The sequence below is a fragment of the Heptranchias perlo genome, chromosome 5, assembly GCF_035084215.1.
Source record: "Heptranchias perlo isolate sHepPer1 chromosome 5, sHepPer1.hap1, whole genome shotgun sequence".
Classification (NCBI taxonomy): Eukaryota; Metazoa; Chordata; class Chondrichthyes; order Hexanchiformes; family Hexanchidae; genus Heptranchias; species Heptranchias perlo.
Window position 1 is genome coordinate 70,725,265 of NC_090329.1, and position 19,901 is coordinate 70,745,165.

Consider the following 19,901-nt stretch of genomic DNA (forward strand, 5'->3'; position numbering starts at 1 on the left):
TTCTGGGTGGTAGAGGTCGCGGATTTGGAAGCTGCTGTCGAAGAAGCCTTGGCGAGTAGCTGCAGTGCATCTTGTAGGTGTTACATACTGCAGCCACGGTGCGCCGGTGGTGAAGGGAGTGAATGTTTAGGCTGGTGGATGGGGTGCCAATCAAGCGAGCTGCTTTGTCCTGGATGGTGTGGAGCTTCTTGAGTGTTGTTGGAGCTGCACTCATCCAGGCAAGTGGAGAGTATTCCATCAAACTTCTGACTTGTGCCTTGTAGATGGTGGAAAGGCTTTGGGGAGTCAGGACGATGGTCACTTGCCACAGAATACCCAGCTTCTGACCTGCTCTTGTAGCCACAGTATTTATGTGGCTGGTCCATTTCAGTTTCTGGTCAGTGGTGACCCCAGTTGCCCTTGAGAAGATGGTGATGAGCCTTCCTCATGAACCGCTGCAGTCCATGGTACTGTTAGGTAGGGAGTTCCAGGATTTTGAAACAGCAACGATGAAGGAACGGTGATTAGGGTCCAAGTCTGGATGGTGTGTGACTTGGAGGGGAACGTGCAGGTGGTGGTGTTCCCATGCACCTGCTGCCCTTGTCCTTCTAGGTGGTGGAGATCGCAGGTTTGGGAGGTGCTGACAAAGAAGCCTTGGCATGTTGCTGCAATGCATGTCATAGGTAATACACACTGCAGCCTTGATGTGCCGGTGGTGGAGGGAGTGAATGTTTAAGGTGGGGATCGGCTGCCAACCAAGCGGCCTGCTTTGTGCTGGATGGTGTCAAGCTTCTTGAGTCTTCTTGCAGCTGCACCCATCTAGGCAAGTGAAGAATATTCCAGCACACTCCTGATTTGATGCTGTTTTACTTTGAACCATTCAGCATTGTGCGATAGCAAAAGTCTGACATTACACACAGGAAGAATGCATATACACATATGCATTTTTAATATATAATCGACTTGAATATTTTCAAAGTATGAGAGAGGTGAGATTTAAAGATGAACAAATTAAAATACCTTCAACATTTATATAGTGGCTTTAACAAAATGATACCCCATGGTGCTTCGCAAATAATGCTAGGCAAACCGAATACCAAGCCAGGAAGATAGAGATTTGACAGTGATCAAAAGCTTGATCAAAGGAATGGGTTTTGAGAAGGCTTTGAAAATAAGAAAGAGAGGTAGAGAGATTTAGGATGGCAATCCAAACAGTGGGACTAACGCAGCTGAATACTCTTCCACCAGTGGTGGAGCAAAGGTAGGGGGGAATGCATAGAAGGCTTGAATCAGAGGAACGCAGTGTTCAGGAGTAGATATTAGACTGGAAGAGATTGCAGAGATAGAGTGGGGCAAAGCCATGGAGGGATTTATAAACAAGGACAAGGATACTTCAGAAAAAAGTACATGCCACCTTTCCCAGGTTCGTGTGTTATAAAATCCTTTGCTTGTGAGGAGAAATGCAAGATTCGAGCCTTGGACATAACCCCGAATATATCCGTGCAAGTGTAACCCTTGATTCTTCCTCAGTTGATGTCAGTAATCAACAGAGTCAGTGAGGGCCTGCACCAAAAGAACAGGAATGGCATGTTTATACTTGCTGGAGTCTGTTACAGGGCAGACATTAGTTCTAAATAAATACTTGCTGAGTACATAGCATGTGATATAAAACAACTATCAGTGGACATTTCAATATTGCACAACTCAAGCAGCTTTCACATTAAGAGTTTCTATGGTTTCCACAACCAGTAGAAATGCAATGAAGAAACCTTAAAATTGCCTGTAAAATTTGACCCAATTGACTCTTACACGCCATACTCGAAAAAAAGGGAAACAGTGAACATGAAGTGTTCTTGATAGTAAAATATGACAAACATCATCATGTCAGTATAAAAGTACAGATTTTTTCATGGACTCCTGAGGTAATATTAAACTTTTGAGTTTGTTACTTTACCTTCAATTGTTGATTGGTCTTTTTAAAGAAAAGAGCTTCCTCTGAATGTCTCTTGTCATCCAGCTCTTTCCTCTCAGCAGATCGTTTCTCAGCTGCTTCATATTTAGCTTTAATTTCACTAAGTTCATTTTGAAGATTGTTTTTTTCTTGTTGAAGAGTATGAATCTATTAGAAGAGAAAAAGGATTAAAAGATCTTCCAGGTTTTGCTCAGGAGATTGGTAAAGAAAGAACCACATTTATACTACAAGACTCAATAAAAAAAATATAAGTGAGAGTTTAGACATCACAATAATGTCAACCTCAAGACTCCCAACATCTTTCTCTGCTACTCTGCACACTCAACAACTAATACTTTAGGTATTATGAGCTAGGCAGTATTCAATCCATAGATTTCAGATGGGTTAACCAGAAGTTCTGGCCTTTGAGTGGAGACTTTTCACCAGTAAAATTCTAATGTTCAATCATAAAACTTAAACTGTGGCAAATGGAATTCAGTATAGGCAAAAGTGAGGTCATCCACTTTGGATCAAAAAAGGATAGAACAGGGTACTTTCTCAATGGTAAAAAGTTAAAAACAGTCCAAAGGGACTTAGGGGTACAGGTACATAGATCATTGAAGTGTCATGAACAGGTGCAGAAAATAATCAATAAGGCTAATGGAATGCTGTCCTTTATATCTAGAGGACTAGAGTACAAGGGGGCAGGAGTTATGCTGTAGCTATACAAAATCCTGGTTAGACCGCACCTGGAGTACTGTGAGCAGTTCTGGGCACCGCACCTTCGGAAGGACATATTGGCCTTGGAGGGAGTGCAACGTAGGTTTACTAGAATGATACCCGGACTTCAAGGGTTAAGTTATGAGGAGAGATTACACAAATTGAGGTTGTATTCTCTAGAGTTTCGAAGGTTATGGGGTGATCTGATTGAAGTTTATAAGATATTAAGGGAACAGATAGGGTGGATAGAGAGAAACTATTTCCGCTGTTTGGGGTTTCTAGGAGTAGGGGGCAGAGTCTAAAAATTAGAGCCAGACCTTTCAGGAGCGAGATTAGAAAACATTTCTACACACAAAGGGTGGTAGAAGTTTGGAACTCTCTTCTGCAAACGGCAATTGATACTAGCTCAATTACTAAATTTAAATCTGAGATAGATAGCTTTTTGGCAACCAAAGGTATTAAGGGATATGGGCCAAAGGCAGGTATATGGAGTTAGATCACAGATCAGCCATGATCTTATCAAATGGCGGAGCAGGCACGAGGGGCTGAATGGCCTACTCCTGTTCCTATATTCCTATGTTCCTATAAATACAGAGGAATCCCATTATACTGATCAGCCACTTACAATGATCAAAACTATTTTTTCAAAACCACCACCCATCTGACACTATGTTATTGCAGTGGTTTATCATGATGAATAGAGTTAGATTGTACTGATCACTTTCGAGGCAGTTCCCCATACCTGAACGGCAATTGCCTCAGTTGTAATATTGTTAATAAGAACATAAGAAATAGGAACAGGAGTCCCCAGAATGCTTTACAGCCAATGGATTACTTTTGAAGTCCAATCATTGTTATATAGGTAAACACAGAAACATATTTTGCACACTGCAAGGTCCCACAAATACCAAATGAATGAATGACCAGATAATCTTTTTTTGATGGTGTGCTTGAGGAAAGAATGCTGACTGGGACATATAAGGAGTACTCCTTTCTGCACTTCGAATAGTGCCAAGGGATTTTGTATGCCCACCTAAACAGGCAGCTGGCGCCTTAGTTTAATTATCAACCGAAAGGTGGCATGTCTTAGTGCTATATTGAAATGTCAGCCTAGATTATGTGCTCAAGTCCATAGTCGGGCTTGAACCCACAACTGTCTGATTCAGAGGTTTCAACTGGGCCAAGCTGCCACTAGAGTGGCTGAGTGGGTATTTGTGTCAGTGCACCAATGTGCCTCAGTGGTAGCTCTCTCACCTCTAAGTCAGAAGATTGTGCATTCAAGCCCCACTTGAGCAGAAAATCTAGGCTGACACTTCAGTGCAGGACTGAGCGAGTGCTGCTGTCAGAGGTGTCACCTTTCAGATGAGACATTAAACCAAGGCTCCATCTGGCTGTTCGGGTGGATGTAAAATGTCCCATGGTACTATTCGAAGAAGAGCAGTAGAATTCTCCCAGTGTCCTGGCCAACATTTCTCCCTCAAACAACACCATCAGAAACAAATTAACTGGCCATTTATTTCATTGCTGTTTATGGGACCTTGCTGTGTACAAATTGGCTGCAGCATTTGCCTACATAACAACAGTGACTACACTTCAAAAATAATTCACTGGGCAGAAATTTCAACTTCGGTGGGGACATAAAACAGACGGTAGAAGATCAGCCACCCGTTATACACCCCGCCCAACTTTGGAGTGGTGTATAACTGGCTGCCAATATGCTACCACCTGTTCTGCGCCCTCGCCAAAGTTGAAAGTTCTGCCATTTGGCTGTGATGCGATTTGGAATGTCTTGAGGATGTGAAAGATGCTATATAAATGTAAGTTCATTCTTTCTTTACTTAATCTGCTGTTTAAAATGCCGGTGAGTGCTGAGCAACATAGTGCAGTTGGAGAACCCATGTTCTACCGCTCCATAATGCAGCACATTGATAATTCACCAATGTGCTACACCAATATACAAAGGTAATCAAACCATTTATTATTCAGTTTTACACGACAATTCATAATTTGGTGTAAATATATAAAGAGATACTGGAAATTCTGAAATAAAAGCAGAAAATGTTGGTCAACAATTGAAAGAGAAAACTTGGTTAATGTTAACCTATTTTTCTCTTTCAGATACAGGCTAATCTCTTATATATTTCTGGCATTTTCTGTTTTAAATCCACTTGTAGTCTTTGTAGTAGCAACTTACATGCTTCCGCAGGTAAATCTTTTCTAGATCTCCTTGGAGAGCCTTCCTCAAGCCAAATGCGACGCTACTTTCATACAAGGTCTCATGAGTTGCAAGAGTCATGAGAATCTCATTACGAATTCTAAGAAGCAACAATCCACGTTCTGGACAGTTGATGGTGATCTGTCTAATGAGCTCATCTGTACAATAATTCAAATCAAAACAGCTATTACTGTACTAAAATAGTCACAATTTCCAGTATTATCCATTATCAATTTTAAAGTAATGTGTAAAAAAGCTAAGTGGGATCTTCACAAAACTTGCAAGTTTGCTGTTATATTTAACCTTTTCTGCACAGCAACAAAATAATTCAACCTGTAGAAGCCCTTATTGATGTGACATGCAAAAACAAATGAAATTTTGACCTGATTACAACTATAGTACGACTGGGTCAATCTTTGGAATTCTGACACTTATTTGGTTGAAAAACTGACTTTTGGAGTTGACATCCAACCAGTCAGTGGCCATTTTTTTTCAATGTTGGTCTAACTTCCATATAATATGATGGAACCCAGAACAAAACATCTAAAGTATTGTTAAATTCTAAGAAATTATAAAGTATAGAACAGATGGAACAGGTCATATGAGTTAGAAATTAGGTAATATTAAAAATAAAATAGAATATATACACATGAAGCATAACTACTTAGCTGCTTGTGGTTCTGGAACTGTACAATACAATCAGGCTTCCAGGAGAGGCAGAGAAAATTAAAGGGGAAAAAACCTCCATACATTATTTACATTAAAACATTAAGATACTACGGATGGGACAGTGTAGTTCTCTTGATTGTGAGACCAAGTTACAATAGTGCTGCAAAAGCTTAGAGGTGAACTAGCCTGAGATGGGAGTGTATTCTGCCATATTATGAGAGGACCAAATTTATTGCTTCAAATCATACCTTGCCATCCGGATAGGCACAATACTTGCTAAAGAGTTCACATCCTTATCAAGGGTGCACCAAACCTAACTATACTTGGATTAAAATCTTCCAGGCAGGCATTCTTAGTGCAATCTGGATGGCATTTTGCATATCTAATAATTTCACATGCAACACACAGTGCCAATAATCCTTAATGCTACCTGAACCAATATACAGAGCAGATTGCAATCCACCTCCCACTACATTGGCATGAACCTACAAAGCAGACTGAAATCCAAATTAATTGCAAAAATCTGTGCAGTGGCTAGAAGTGACATAAAACTGAATTTCAATATAAAGTGAAACCTGTAAATTAGGGACACCTAAGGAACTGGCATCAGGTGTCCTTTATTTGCAGTTGTCTTTATTTTTAAAATGTTCATTGTATGTACAGTAAACTGGATGAGTCAAATGTCCTGGGATTGGTTGGATCGCCTGCAGTGTTAATTTTTTATTTCGCGCTCACTAGGGATCGTGACTAATTTTGGAGCTGCACTGCGGGATGTGATTTCAGTTCATGTTCTGTTTGTTGGATTTCCCAGTTCATTGCCTTGCCAGGGTACTTTTCCATTGAGGGGGACGGGGGGCCTGATCCTGGGATTTGCTGTATTGGCAGCCTGCACATAGTGAGGTGCTGCAGTCAGGCCGGAGTGCCTGGGAGATCCCAGCCAAATTTGGTGGGGGGGGAGGGGGGGGGAATTAATGTCCTGCAGACCCTTGTCCGGGACCTCCTCACTCCTAGAGTTGCCAATTCCGGTTGGAGACATTCCTGGAGGTTTGATCACGTGACTTTCTGACCATGTGGTGCCTGATCATGTGACATTCAATCACCTGGCATTTGATCACATGACAATTAATCTCATGACTTCTACAAATGTTATTGCATTCACCTTATAAAGGTTGGGTACTCTGTAGTTGACTATTTTTGCTTGTGATTTCGGGCCAGCAGCTGTCTTGCGACAAGTTCCAAGAACCAGGAAGCCATCCATGAGCAAGCAAAGAGGAGAAACCCAGGGCAGGGAAGAGGGGAAACTGAGGGTGGGTAAAGAGCTCCCCATTACACGAAAGCCGTTTCTTTCACCTACTGTCGCCTGGTGCTTGTCCTGTGTTTCAAGTTGGAAACGGATTTAGTGCATTGAAGGCAGTACGTAGTTCGTAATTTGCGAGTGTCCGTGGCTAGTGGCAATGCTGGAGGAGATGTCGTTCAGGGTTTCTGCATGCCTTCTCGTCTTTTTCACCTTCTTACTTCTATCTCAGCCTGCACACTCTGCATAACAACTGCAGATGTTTTCAGCAGCCACTTATTTCTCTGCTCTCTTCATACTAAAATCTAACCCTTATCCCTCTTTTTCACTTCAGGTACTGAAAATGTGTAGATACCTCTGCCACTTCAGGAAGATCAAGCGAGCCACCTTAAAGATGCACCGTCATTTGATCTGACCCTAGCAAGCAACACCTTATTTTACTAGCTAGAGGAGGGGTCTTCACATGGTGAATCACTGGGCACAAGTGTGCAGGAGCCAGGGCACAGGGATAGGACGGCACAGGTGCCAGCTTACCAAAAAGCGAGATCACACACTCGCTCTGCTGCAGAAGGCTCAGATGCTGACTTCGAGGGCCCAGACTATCGAACAAGGCTGATGGGCAATACTAGTTGCATTGAGCAGCCACTGCCAGCAAGCTTGGGTGCAATGGCTCAGAGCATAGAGGAGTCGGGCTCCAATTTGTGTCACAGCTTCACGCAGAGCATGGAAACCATTCTGTCCAACATGAACCAATCGGTCAGCTCCATCAACACGACAGTAGAGCCCACCGTGATTGAGCCCTCTGACACCACTGCCATGGAAGCTCAGATGGCTCCTATCTTGGCTATGGGAGCCAGTATCGACAATATGTCACTCCTGCATTCTGTTCTTGCGCAGAGCTGGAAGAATGCAGAGGTGCAGTCCCAGGAGAGTGGCCTTAGCTCCATGGGAGAGGCATCTGTTGTCCTCTCTGAGGATGACAGCATGCCTGCTCCCCCACCATTCACTTTCACCAGTGCCCTTGTTAGTGCCACACAGCCAGCTGGGCCAGACTGCCCCGGCCCAAGCCGAGATGCCGCAGTCTGCAGCCATGCCCTCAAGGCCCAGAGCTGCTTGAGGTCATCCAACAATACCATCTGAAGTATCTTTAATGGCAACTCAGCAGCCTTCCACCACGCAAGCTATAGTCATTGGGGAAACATCTCATAGGAGCACTAGCATAGTAAACGAGCACAAAAGACAGATAGTAAGGGGTTGCACATGGGTGATTCTTAATTATTTCTGTTAAATATTAGACACAGTTACAACTGAGTTGTTGGATAAATTTGTTTTTTGTTCTGGATTTGGTGTTGATGTTTGTATTTGTAGTGAAGTGAGGGTAGGACTCGCATGGCTGGACTCAAAGAAGACAAGCAGATGGTTATAGTAAGGATGGCGATGATAAGGATTACAGGACTGTTGGTGTATTGAGAATGGGATGAATGGTTCAGGCGAAGTGCTCTTCATTGAGTTGCTCTCCGGGAGCTCTGGCAGCTACCGGCACTGGTGGTCAATCCTGCTCTTTCTCCTTTTCATGCTGTTCCTACTTCTCCTCCTCCTCCTCCTTCAGCTTCTGCTGCACTTCTTGCTGCCCAGGTGGTGGTAAGGGCTGGTCCCACATTATCGCAAAGTTGTGGCTGTCTGCTGCATGCTGCATAAATCTGGATACCCACTCAGGGCTGTACTGCAAAGCTCCTCTCAAACGGTCCAAGTAGTGCAAGTGTTGCTTGAGCGTGCCAATTGTCTGCTCAATGACATTTCTGGTGGCAGCATGGCATCTTCACTTCACTTTATAATACTTTGTTAAAACAAACTTGTAAGCTGTTCGTATTTACACATGTCCGTGGATAAACTTACCAACATCATAGCCTCCAACTCTAAGCTGTCCATGAAAAAGATTCTCTCCTCAGCAGATATCAGCAAATTAGTGGATAGGCCTCCTCCAGTAGCTCTATAGTCTGGATGTTCAGCATGATCGCTTTGGCAAATTTCTTGACACTACCAAAGTATTTTACAACAACCTGATAAAAAATGTGTTCAGTTGCTCAACTTTACCTATGCTTCCCCATGGGTCCTGGCATCTGGGGGAATTTATGATGATCAAAAAGATAAAGGTCTGCCTCTTCAGAATCTCCTCCTTGATTAAACTGGCTTCCTAATGTTTTCTATAAATATGTCATTTTCTGCAACATTAAGCCATCCACCAATCATGGTAACTAATAGGAAGTCAGTGCTTTCAGGTATTTAAGTCATTTATTAAAAACACATTTTTATTTGTTAGCTTATTTTTTCAACATATTCACCTTGCATGACTATGTGAAATACCAATGACATTGCTCTGTAGTCAGTGAGCATGATTCATACAAAGTTATCACCAAAAAAGCCTTCAGGCTCTCTCATGTATGATTCAGCCATCATTGTTTCTTGGTATTTTCTTATACATGCAGGTATACTGGAAAATGCAAAGAAAAACAAGGTATACACGGGAGAAATTAAATATTAAATATTTCTGTACTAAAGAGAAAAAGTTGATCTTGATCTTTGAATGTTGCTTGAGACCAAAAATTAAGCAAGTAAATCATAAATCCTTAGGTGATGAAAGAGCTTAAGGGTAAATTTCTGTATTTTTGTGTGGAGACATCTCTTACCAAGGCACTGTGCATATAATTCCCGGCGAACAGGGCAAATGCCAGTTGCCCGAGCCTGCCTTTGTTGCAATTTCCTATCTAAATGGTCCTGCAAACTTATCACATCCGTTCGAGTGGCTGGAATGGTAGATATATGTTGAATCCAGATGTGCCCATCCTCAGTCCATTTTCTGGAAAAAGGAAGAAACATTAAAACTATAGCTTTCCCATCTCACACTAATGTTTTACCAGCAGGGTATTATGTTGGTGGGCTTAAATTGTCTCTGTACATGCCCTAAAAATGTTGTCAAGTTCAATAAGATTGAAGCCCTTCCAGCCTTTTAACCAGCATTAATATTGCTCCAGATTTTTTCATAATGGCACAATGTAAACGTCAACCACCTCTGGAAGATGGATGAAATAAGGCAAATGGTTTTCACACTACAAAATAATATTTGCACCATGAAACAGAGTTTAACAGCAGCATGAATAAAAATGAAATCTACTCAACAACAGCAGCAGCAACTTACACTATATATAGAAAACACCCCAAAGTCCTTTATTAGCAGGAGAAGGGAGAAAATATTAAATTAAACAGAAAAATGGGAAATAAAGAAAATGTTACAGCACCAAAAAACGAGCCTGTTCTGCTATTAAACTACATAATTGTACATTGGTCTGTTTTTTTCTCCATTAACCACTCCTTTTGTCACATGCTATCCATGGCCAATGATAATTAACAGCTTTCGGGTTGAATTTCTGCAGATTATTACCGATCATCCACTATAACTTCACCAGAAGGTCCACGGAAATCCTGGAAAAACAGCATAGATGCCAATTTGCCAGGATTTCCAAGGATCCTCTGCTGAAGTTACGATGGACGATCAGGAATACTCCCGCGGAAATTCAACCTTTTTGTGTCTGGCATCTGTCTAATATGTCCGTAAGGAATGAAGCACGCAGATTAGCTCAAATTTCACATTCATTAAAAAGTATTCAATCAACAAACACTTATTTCACTGTCTCAAAAGATTCCTATTTGCAAAAAGGAATGAATCACATCCTTGATTTTGTCAAACACCTTTGAGTAACCATTTTGGTTGCCAGTCCACCACACCATATATCCAAATTTATAACCTAATAAACTCTTTAAAAATTCTGAGAAGTGTCACTACTTTTGCCCTTCTCATTTTCTAACACTTTCAGCAATCTATCCTCGCACAAGCCTCCCTCCTCTCAGGAGCCTTGGACTTGGCTTGTGCTCTGTTCTTGGAACATGAATCTTTGAGCTGTGCCTTGGGTTGTGATGTTTCCTGTGCTTCCGTGCATGTTATGTTCTGAGAGCTCAGTGAGTCTTAGTGTTCCATTCTTAAATATCACAAGTGACTCTGCTTCAACAGTCACTTGTAATAATGCCTTCTATATGTTAATAATCCTTTGTTTAAAAAAAACCTTTACGTTTCTAGTACTAATCTGAAGTTTATTTCCCCTAATTACTGATTCACCAACAATAGAAATCGCTTTTACTATTTATTCTCTCAAACTCTTTCAGAATTTTGATACATCTTGTTACAATTCAGGCATCCTCCCAATACAGTGTTATGGGCTGCACACTGTGTTCTCTATCCATTCCAAAAATACCACATCATTTGACCATTGTATTTATGCTAAAACCAATAGTCAAATTAATTTTCAAACAGGTTAATTATACAGAAGCAAAAAATATACACCAAGAAATCAGCAATATAACTATTTCAAAAACAATAGAGTGTTGAATCTTCCAAAGTCCATTCCCAAAGCTTTTGAACTGAGTCTCGGATGAAACATTAAATGGAAAATTGAAACCATGGAGCCTGTCTAGTCTGCCTCCACTGGAAAAAGGCAGTCAAAGCTGGGAACTGAAAATTCTAGGACAACTATCCAGATATAATGGGGTAGAAATCAGACTCGTGCCCATTTTATGGGCATGAAATGGGCACAATAATCATAGAATCATAGAATGGTTACAGCACAGAAGGAGGCCATTGAGCCCATCGAGTCTTTGCCGGCTCTCTGCAAGAGCAATCCAGCTAGCCTCACTCCCCTGCCCTATTCTCCGTAGCCCTGCAATTTTTTTTTCCTTTCAAATACTTATCCAATTCCCTTTTGAAAGCCATGGTTGAATCTGCCTCCACCACCTCCTCAAGCAGCACGTTCCAGATCATAACCACGCACTATGTAAAAAAGTTTTTCCTCATGTCGCCTTTGGTTCTATTGCCAATCACCTTAAATCTATGTCCTCTGGTTCTTGACCCTTCTGCCAATGGGAATAGTTTCTCTCCATCTACTCTGTCTAGACCCTTCATGATTTTGAATACCTTTATCAAATCTCCTCTCAACCTTCTCTGCTCTAGGTGTGCTGAGCGAATCAAATAAGCAGTAGGCCTTAGGTTTCTATATCCAATAATACATGCAGCCAGTGTCCAAAGCACATCAGCGCAACATATGCGCTGACTGAGGCTCCAAAAACCTTGAGTGCCATTCTGCATCAATCTGTCTTTCCAGGATTCAACATGGTGGTGAATTTGGTTGAGACTGCCATAATACATGGCTTCAAAAAACTCATAGTTGCTAAACAATCTGCTCTAGCACAGATACCTGGACATGCTGAGGTGCATCAACATTTGATGGAGACAGTTGAGAGAATGCTAAGCAACTTTCAAATTTTGACAGCCAGTATGGAGAAGACAATACCATGGAGGAGGAATCGTTTCTCAGGGCAACACCACAACCATAACGCGCAGATACCTGCTTTATTGATTCTAGGTGCACTTGATAGCATGCAGATCCAGGCAGCCACTGTACTATTATATACAGAACCAGCAGATGCAGGGCTATCCATTGCCCCTGCACAAGGAGATTCTGGGCCACCTCCATCCTGAGCTGGATTTTTTTCACACATGTCCTCAGGCTTCAGGTTAGCATCCTCATGCCACTGGTTGCAGCTGGGCCTCTTCTTCCATGTACTCCATGGCAATGCCTTTTTGGACAGTGTAACTATGCAAAGGAAGTAGATCACAATGATCTTGGCGACATTTACAGGACTGCATTAAAACATTCTCCTGATGTGTTTAGACACTGAATCCTTTCCTTTAACATCCCAAGTCTACTCCACCATGATCCTGGTGGCATCGTGGGCCTCATTATAATTCTCATTAGCTCTTGTTTGTGGCTGTCCCAAGGAGCCATGAACCAAAGCTAAAGAGATCCCGAGCGGATATCCATCTGGGCTTCCCGAATGGATGGCAGTTTTGATTGTTGTAAAATAAAAGAATCATGCCTCTTACCAGGGTATCAAGCCTTCATGTGTATGAGTCTTTACCTATGGTCACAGCAGCGGCATACTAATGGAATAGTCACCTTTTCTGCCCATGAAGCAGGTCGGATTGGAAGTCGAGGCCATATTGCCAGATGTGAAAATCCGCACCCTACCCTTCCACAGTACAACATGCTGGTACACCAACTTCATCTCGATTAAGGTTACTTCTCTAATAGAAGAAGCTAATTAATTAAAATATTTATTTTTATAAGAACAAAAAGAAAACCCATGGGCAGGGAAAGAAAGAGACACATATTGAGTGCAAGATAATGACAGAGAGAGAGAAAACAGAATGTACAAAACAAGCAGAAAAAATGGAAAAGAGAACAATAAAAAGTAGAAGAGAAACAGACGAGACATTGGCCCGAAAATTAATGGCTGTTCCAGTAGATTCCCGTTGTCACTTCAATAAGAGTTTACCGGAGCTGTTAGTAACTAGGCCGGGACCTAGATACGCTGGCTTGAAGTATTGAACTAAAGAATCTGATGGCCTTCATCCCTTACAATGCTGTTACAAGTTTTGGGCCTACGTTCGATACAGAGGCACAGAGACATTGGTAACTCCCATAAGCAATCCACGTATCTTACTTTCAGGAGTGTGCCCATACTGCCCAATATGTAATTATACAAAAACATAACCCAGGGTGTAACAATAGAAGCTGCTTGTGATCTGAACTGGATGTCGCGTCATTCACAGGAGCCCTCATGTGTGTTTCTCCAATCTTTCCAAAGGCAGACTGAGAAACAAGGCCAGATATGAACTGTTAAATTGCTTTATTTACCGACAGCAAGTGAACATACAGAGTAACTGTCAAAGCAGATTCCACTTACATCATTCGATTTCACTTCCCTCCTTGAAAAATGGGGAAAAAATAATGAACCATAGGCCTCGTCCCTTTATGACTTACTTGTTTTTGGAATTACCTTGCTGTCATGTTTTGGGATTTGAGACTATGCTGCCACATTGCTGTAATATATTTTAATAATGCCACTATTGAGCTAATCTTACAGGACATCTGGGCTGGCATATACAAATTAGGTTCCAAACAGGATTTGTGCCAGATACTGGAAGATAATTTGATATTCCAGTGACCATTCATGCTCATTGCTGCTGTGTCAATGTTATTCATTTAACTCAGCTGGGTAATGGTCAGGTCATACAGGTAAATTCCACTTGGAAGGATGAGGGGTTAGTCAGTTTGACTAAAAGCTGATACTGGAGTCAAGATTTTTTTTAAAAAAGGATGCTGCGCAGGCAGTTGGGCAGCGAAAGGTAGGCTTAGTAAAAGACAGGAGATTGCAGGGAGAAGAAGTTCATACTTGGGCGGTAGGGCAGAATACAGAGGAGTTATTCTGTTTATGTTAAGACAACCCATGAAGTGGGATAGCATAGCATATTCATTATTTTATATACTATTATGCAGAGATAAGTTTTACCAATCTGATATAACTGGTGCTCTGTACATCCACCTTACTGTGAAATAAAGCAGCTGAACGACTCATATCAAAGCTGGCCTTACCTAGTGACAACTCAATCCAACAGTCCCTGCAGATTTTTAGGGCCTTCATTTTAAAAAAAATTGTTAATCTGCAATGTTATGGGATTTCAACAACGAATATTAGAGGAAATTGTCTAAGATATCTCTTTTACAATTTGATAGCACCCAAGAATATCATGAAGAGAAGATTTATAGATAATGAAGTACACTCAAATCTGCTTACCTTGGAGGTAATATTGCATTTAAAATACATTCTAGTGACTGTTTATTAAGTTCCTCCAATACCTTTCCTCCTGTGGGAACACATTTTTTAGGGTCTGCTTGAATGTGTGCCTACATAAACAAAACAGATTGAATAGATTTTCAACAAGTAGAAAATTTAATTTTAAGCTTTATTATTTTATATTTTTGATTAATATTTGTTCTCATTTAAGTGATTCTCTCAGTGTTGGAAAATGGAACATTTCCCACTTACAGGCAGGCATCTTTACTCCCACTTTTAGCACAAAAGTCAGGCAAAGCACTGCCAGGTCCAGATAATCCCCCTCTATTCTCTCCCCAAACTCAAAACTCAGAAAAACTACTGTAGTGTAAATCTGTGTATTTTCCACATGAACCAACCTTATGACTCCAGAATGAGATTATCAATTTAGTGCCAAGTTATACGTAGTTTTAACTATGACCCATGCCTACTAGGAATTATGTTGAGACTTCCAAACTAATTTCATGCTGGCAGGGGTGGGCAGAGACCATACATTCATTCCATCAGTCAGCAGTTGATTCAAACTCGAGCACCAGTGGTGAAAGGTCAATGTTTTAACCACCCATTCGCTCAAGTGAAGTTTTTAATAGGTTCATTGGGTAAATTGCCATTTTTTTTTGCTGTAACCAGTAAACGACAGTTATTGATCCTGATGGTCCACAGTACTTGTCACTCTGTCTATGTGTATTGAGGTTCTATGTATGTAAAGCCATTGACTCAGAGCCTACAAAGGATGGATTATAATTATTCAGGAATTAATCCCAAAATGTTACTTTGTTAAGAAGTGTGTATCATTTGATTGTTCTGAAAATTAGTAATATAGTATTTTGATTCTAACATGAAAATGGTTGCATCAATTGGGATCTAAATTTCTACTATCAACAGATTGTTAAAGTAAACCAGACACTATTGGGGTTTCATAGTAAATCTGATACCACTAGGTTTCAAAGGACAGACCTGTTTAAATATGTCTATTATAAACTTTTAATGATGCTTTATATTTTTTCAATATAAAGCATCATTAAAGATTTTTTTTAAACTAAAGCAAAGACAGTCAAGCTGTAACACAAACTGCATAGAACCATAGAATGGTTACAGCATAGAACAAGGCCATTCGATCCATCAAGCCCCTGCCGGCTCATTGTAAGAGCAATCCAGTTAGTCCCATTCCCCCACTCTTTCTCCAAAGCGCTGCAAATTTTTTCCTTTCAAGTATTTATCAACTCCTTTTTGAAAGGCACGATTGAATCTGCTTCCATCACCCTTTCAGGCAGTGCATTCCAGATCATAAATACTCGCTACATAAAAAAAGATTTTCCTCGTGCCGCCTTTGGTTCTTTTGCCAATCACCTTAAATCTGTGCCCTCTGGTTCTCGACCCTTCCACCAATGGGAACAGGTTCTCTTTATTTACTTTATCTAAATCCTTCATGATTTTGAACCCCTCTATCAAATCTCCTCTCAACCTTCTCTGCTCTAAGGAGAACAACCCCACCTTCTCCAGTCCATCCACATAACTGAATTCCCTCATCCCTGGAATCATTCCAGTAAATCTTTTCTGCACCCTCTCTCACCCTAATCAGCCCCACCACTCCTCTTACTATCTGTTTACTGTTTATATGTCTATAGAAGACTTTTGGATTCCCTTTTATGTTAGCTGCCTGTCTTTCTCATACTCTCTCTTTGCACCTCTTATTTCCTTTTTCACTTCTCCTCTGTACTTTCTATATTCAGCCTGGTTCTCACTTGTATTAACCTGACATGTGTCATATACCCCCTTATTCTGCTTCATCTTACTCTCTATTTCTTTTGTCATCCAGGGAGCTCTGGCTTTGGTTGCCCTACCTTTCACCCTCGTGGGAATGTATCTAGACTGTACCAGAACCATCTCCTCTTTAAAGGCTGCTCGATTACAGTTTTGCCTGCCAGTCTTTGATTCCAATTTACCCGGGCCAGATCCGATCTCAACCCACTGATATTGGCCCTCCTCCAATTGAGTATTTTTTCTTTAGAGTGGTCCATGTCTTTTTCCATAGCTAGTCTAAACCTTATCATACTATGATCGCTGTTCCCTAAATGGTCCCCCACTGTCACTTGCTCCACTTTGCCCGTCTCAGTCCCCAAAACCAAATCCAGCAATGCCTCCTTCCTCGTTGGGCTGGAAACATACTGGTCAAGAAAGTTCTTCTGGACACAATTCAAAAATTCCTCCCCCTCTTTGCCCCTTATATTGTTACTATCCCAGTCTATATTAGGATAGTTGAAGTCCTCCGCTATCACTACTCTATGGATTTTGCACCTCTCTGTAATTTCCCTGCAAATTTGCTCCTCTATATCCTTCCCACTAGTTGGTGGCCAATTGAATACTCCCAGTAGTGTAATGGCACCTCTTTTTTTTAATCTCTAACCAAATAGATTCTGTTCCTTGACCCCTCCAGGACATCCTTTCTCTCCAGCACTGCAATATCCTCCTTAATCAATACTGCCACTCCCTCCCCCCTTCTTTCTTCTCTTCCCTATCTTTCCTGAACATCTTGATCCAGGAATATTTAGTACCCAATCCTGACCTTTTTTGAGCCAGGTTTCCGTTATTGCCACAACATCATAGGCCCATGTGGCTACTTGCGCCTGCAGCTCACCAACCTTGTTTACCACACTTCGTGCGTTTACACATATGCACTGTAAACCAATCTTAGACTTTCTTGTAATATCTCTTAGTCTGATCTCACTTCATACCATATTATTTTTTTATTCTAGTGCTATCTGTCTCTCCCAATCCTTTGTGCACCTTGTTTCTCCTTTCCATTGCTACATCCTGGTGCCCATCCCCCTGCCAAATTAGTTTAACCCCTCCCCCCCCACAACACTAGCGAACCTACCCACGAGGACATTGGTCCCAGCTCCGTTGAGGTGCAACTCATCCGGCCTGTACGGGTTCTGCCTCCCCCAGAAATCTAAAGCCCTTCCTCCTGCACCATCTCTCCAGCCACGCATTCATCTGCACTATCCTCCTATTTCTATACTCGCTAGTGCGTGGCACTGGGAGGAGATTACTACCTTTGAGGTCCTGTTTCTTAATCTCTTTCCTAACTCCTTAAAATCTGCCTGCAGGACCTCATCCCTCTTTCTATCTATGTCATTGGTACCGATATGGACCACGACCTCTGGCTGTTCACCCTCCCCCTTCAGAATGTTCTGCAGCCGTTCAGTGACATCCTTGACCCTGGCACCAGGGAGGCAACATACCATCCTGGAATAATGTCTGTGGCCGCAGAAACGCCTGTCTGTTCCCTTAACTATAGAATCCCCTATCACTATTGCTCTCGTGACCTTTCTCCTTCCCCCCTGTATAGCTGAGCCACCCATGATACTATGGTCTTGGCTCTGGCTGCACTCCCCAGAGGAACCCTCTCCCTCAACAGTATTCAGAACTGAATACTGGTTAGAGAGTGAGATGTCCTCAGGGCACTCATACACTACCTACCTGGTCCTCCTTGTCTCTCTGGCGGTCACCCAGTCCCTCTCTGCTGCACTCTCTTAAGCTGTGGGGTGACCACCTCCAGAAACGTGCTATCCACGTAGGTCTCCACGCGGATGCACTGCAGTGACGCCAGCTGCTGCTCAAGCTCTGAAATCCTGAGCTCAAGCTCCTCCAGCTGACGACAATTCCTGCACCTGTGGTTGTCCAGGACACGGGAAGCATCCTGGAGTTCTCACATGGCACAAGATGTGCTTTTGACAGGTCTGAGGTGCCCTACCATCATGTATCTATTTATTATATTACTAACTAAACTTAACAAAAATAAACTTAAAGCCTTAAAAAACACTTATTTCTGCACTTTTCCTGAATTTATCTACATAGTTCTTCCACCATCTCCTTCTACTCTTCAGTGATTTGTAATATACTCCCAATAGGATAACAATACCTTTCTTATTCCTTCACTTTAGCAAAATATATTATCTTTTTCACCAACCCCTATAGCAACCTAATGTTCCAGTGGAATGGAATATTTGATTTTTATATTTGCTATTATTAGACTTTTTTTTCTTAAACTTCACACTACTTGTTACTTTATTATATAAAAATGGTTATTCAATAACTTTAAAAGTTATGTACAGAAACAGAACTACGGTTTTTAATGTTGCACGATTGTTTCAAGTGTTGAGAAATCCATAAGAAACATGCTAATAATCATTTAATTTCTACCAATGAATAAAAAACACACTGTTCCAGATGAAATCAACATGATTCACTGGTCACTAGCATAATCAGTGCAAATGATAAGTAAACTTTAAAAGTCAATCCGGCATACAAGTACATATGAATGTTTACATTGATAATTAAGAACGACTATTACATGGTGGTGTTGCAAATCTAAGAACGGTGCAGCTTCCTAGCAGAAAGACTTGCCTTGCTAAGCATCTGTGTAACTTTGCTAAATAGGGTTGTTGTTTTAATCTAAAATTATGCTGATAATGCTGAAGGCATAAACATTTTAAATCGCACGTACAAAAGTAGTGACTTGCCTTGGATGCCGACTCTCCTGTGTGCGAAGTAATTAGATATGGATTACTAAACTTCAAAAGAGTTTCAGAAGCTGGGATCATTATTTGTAGTTTTATTGACAATATATAAACACAACCAGATAGCAACAATTAGCTCCAACTTGAAGTACAAGTGTCACGTACACACGTACGACACTTGATATCAAACAGTGTAACAATCAATCTCCAAGGGAACCGCCCGCATAAGACCCGACAACTGCTGGGACGCATGGACTGCAGTATTTATACCTGGCCTGGGTCAGTGAGAGAAATACAGTAAATATACCATCTGGCTTGGACTCAGCTCTGCATCTGGTTTACGGGGTGGGAGTCATCTGAAAGAAACGACGGGTGGCTCTGAAAAGCCCGCCAACAGTTTTCCAATTGCCAGCTCATTCTAACTTTCCTCTTGGCAATAATACTGTATTGAGAAAAAAGTCATGTCACCTTTCGTCAAATCGCATTACTACATTTGTCGGCCATAGTGATACAATTTAGTAGGGGTGCTAAGGGGAAAATGCTATTGCTAATGGAAGATGTCAATTCCAATGGCAAAATTCATATGTAAAAGCTCATTAATAAAAAAAAATCTGAAATGAGTTACAAATCTGGGATTGTGTTCAAAACTGTAAGTATATTCAGGATGGAATGACATGAATGAAAGAAAGATGCAGGGGTAGAGCAACTTTAGGCTTCTCTTTATTTTCTTAACCATTATCAGTTCTATCACTGGCATCTCTTTGT

The 19,901-nt window shown here is 41.3% G+C and overlaps 1 protein-coding gene across 1 annotated transcript; it reads right to left on the minus strand.

The window, feature by feature from the left end:
- Nucleotides 1–1,411: 1,411 nt before the first annotated feature.
- On the minus strand, nt 1,412–17,533 carry LOC137322165 (33 kDa inner dynein arm light chain, axonemal-like). Its single transcript, XM_067985280.1, has 6 exons — nt 17,492–17,533; nt 14,575–14,684; nt 9,516–9,685; nt 4,845–5,023; nt 1,929–2,098; nt 1,412–1,454 (listed from the first exon to the last, which is right to left on the minus strand). The coding sequence occupies exons 1-6, from the start codon at nt 17,531–17,533 to the stop codon at nt 1,412–1,414; spliced, it is 714 nt and encodes a 237-aa protein (XP_067841381.1).
- Nucleotides 17,534–19,901: the final 2,368 nt, after the last annotated feature.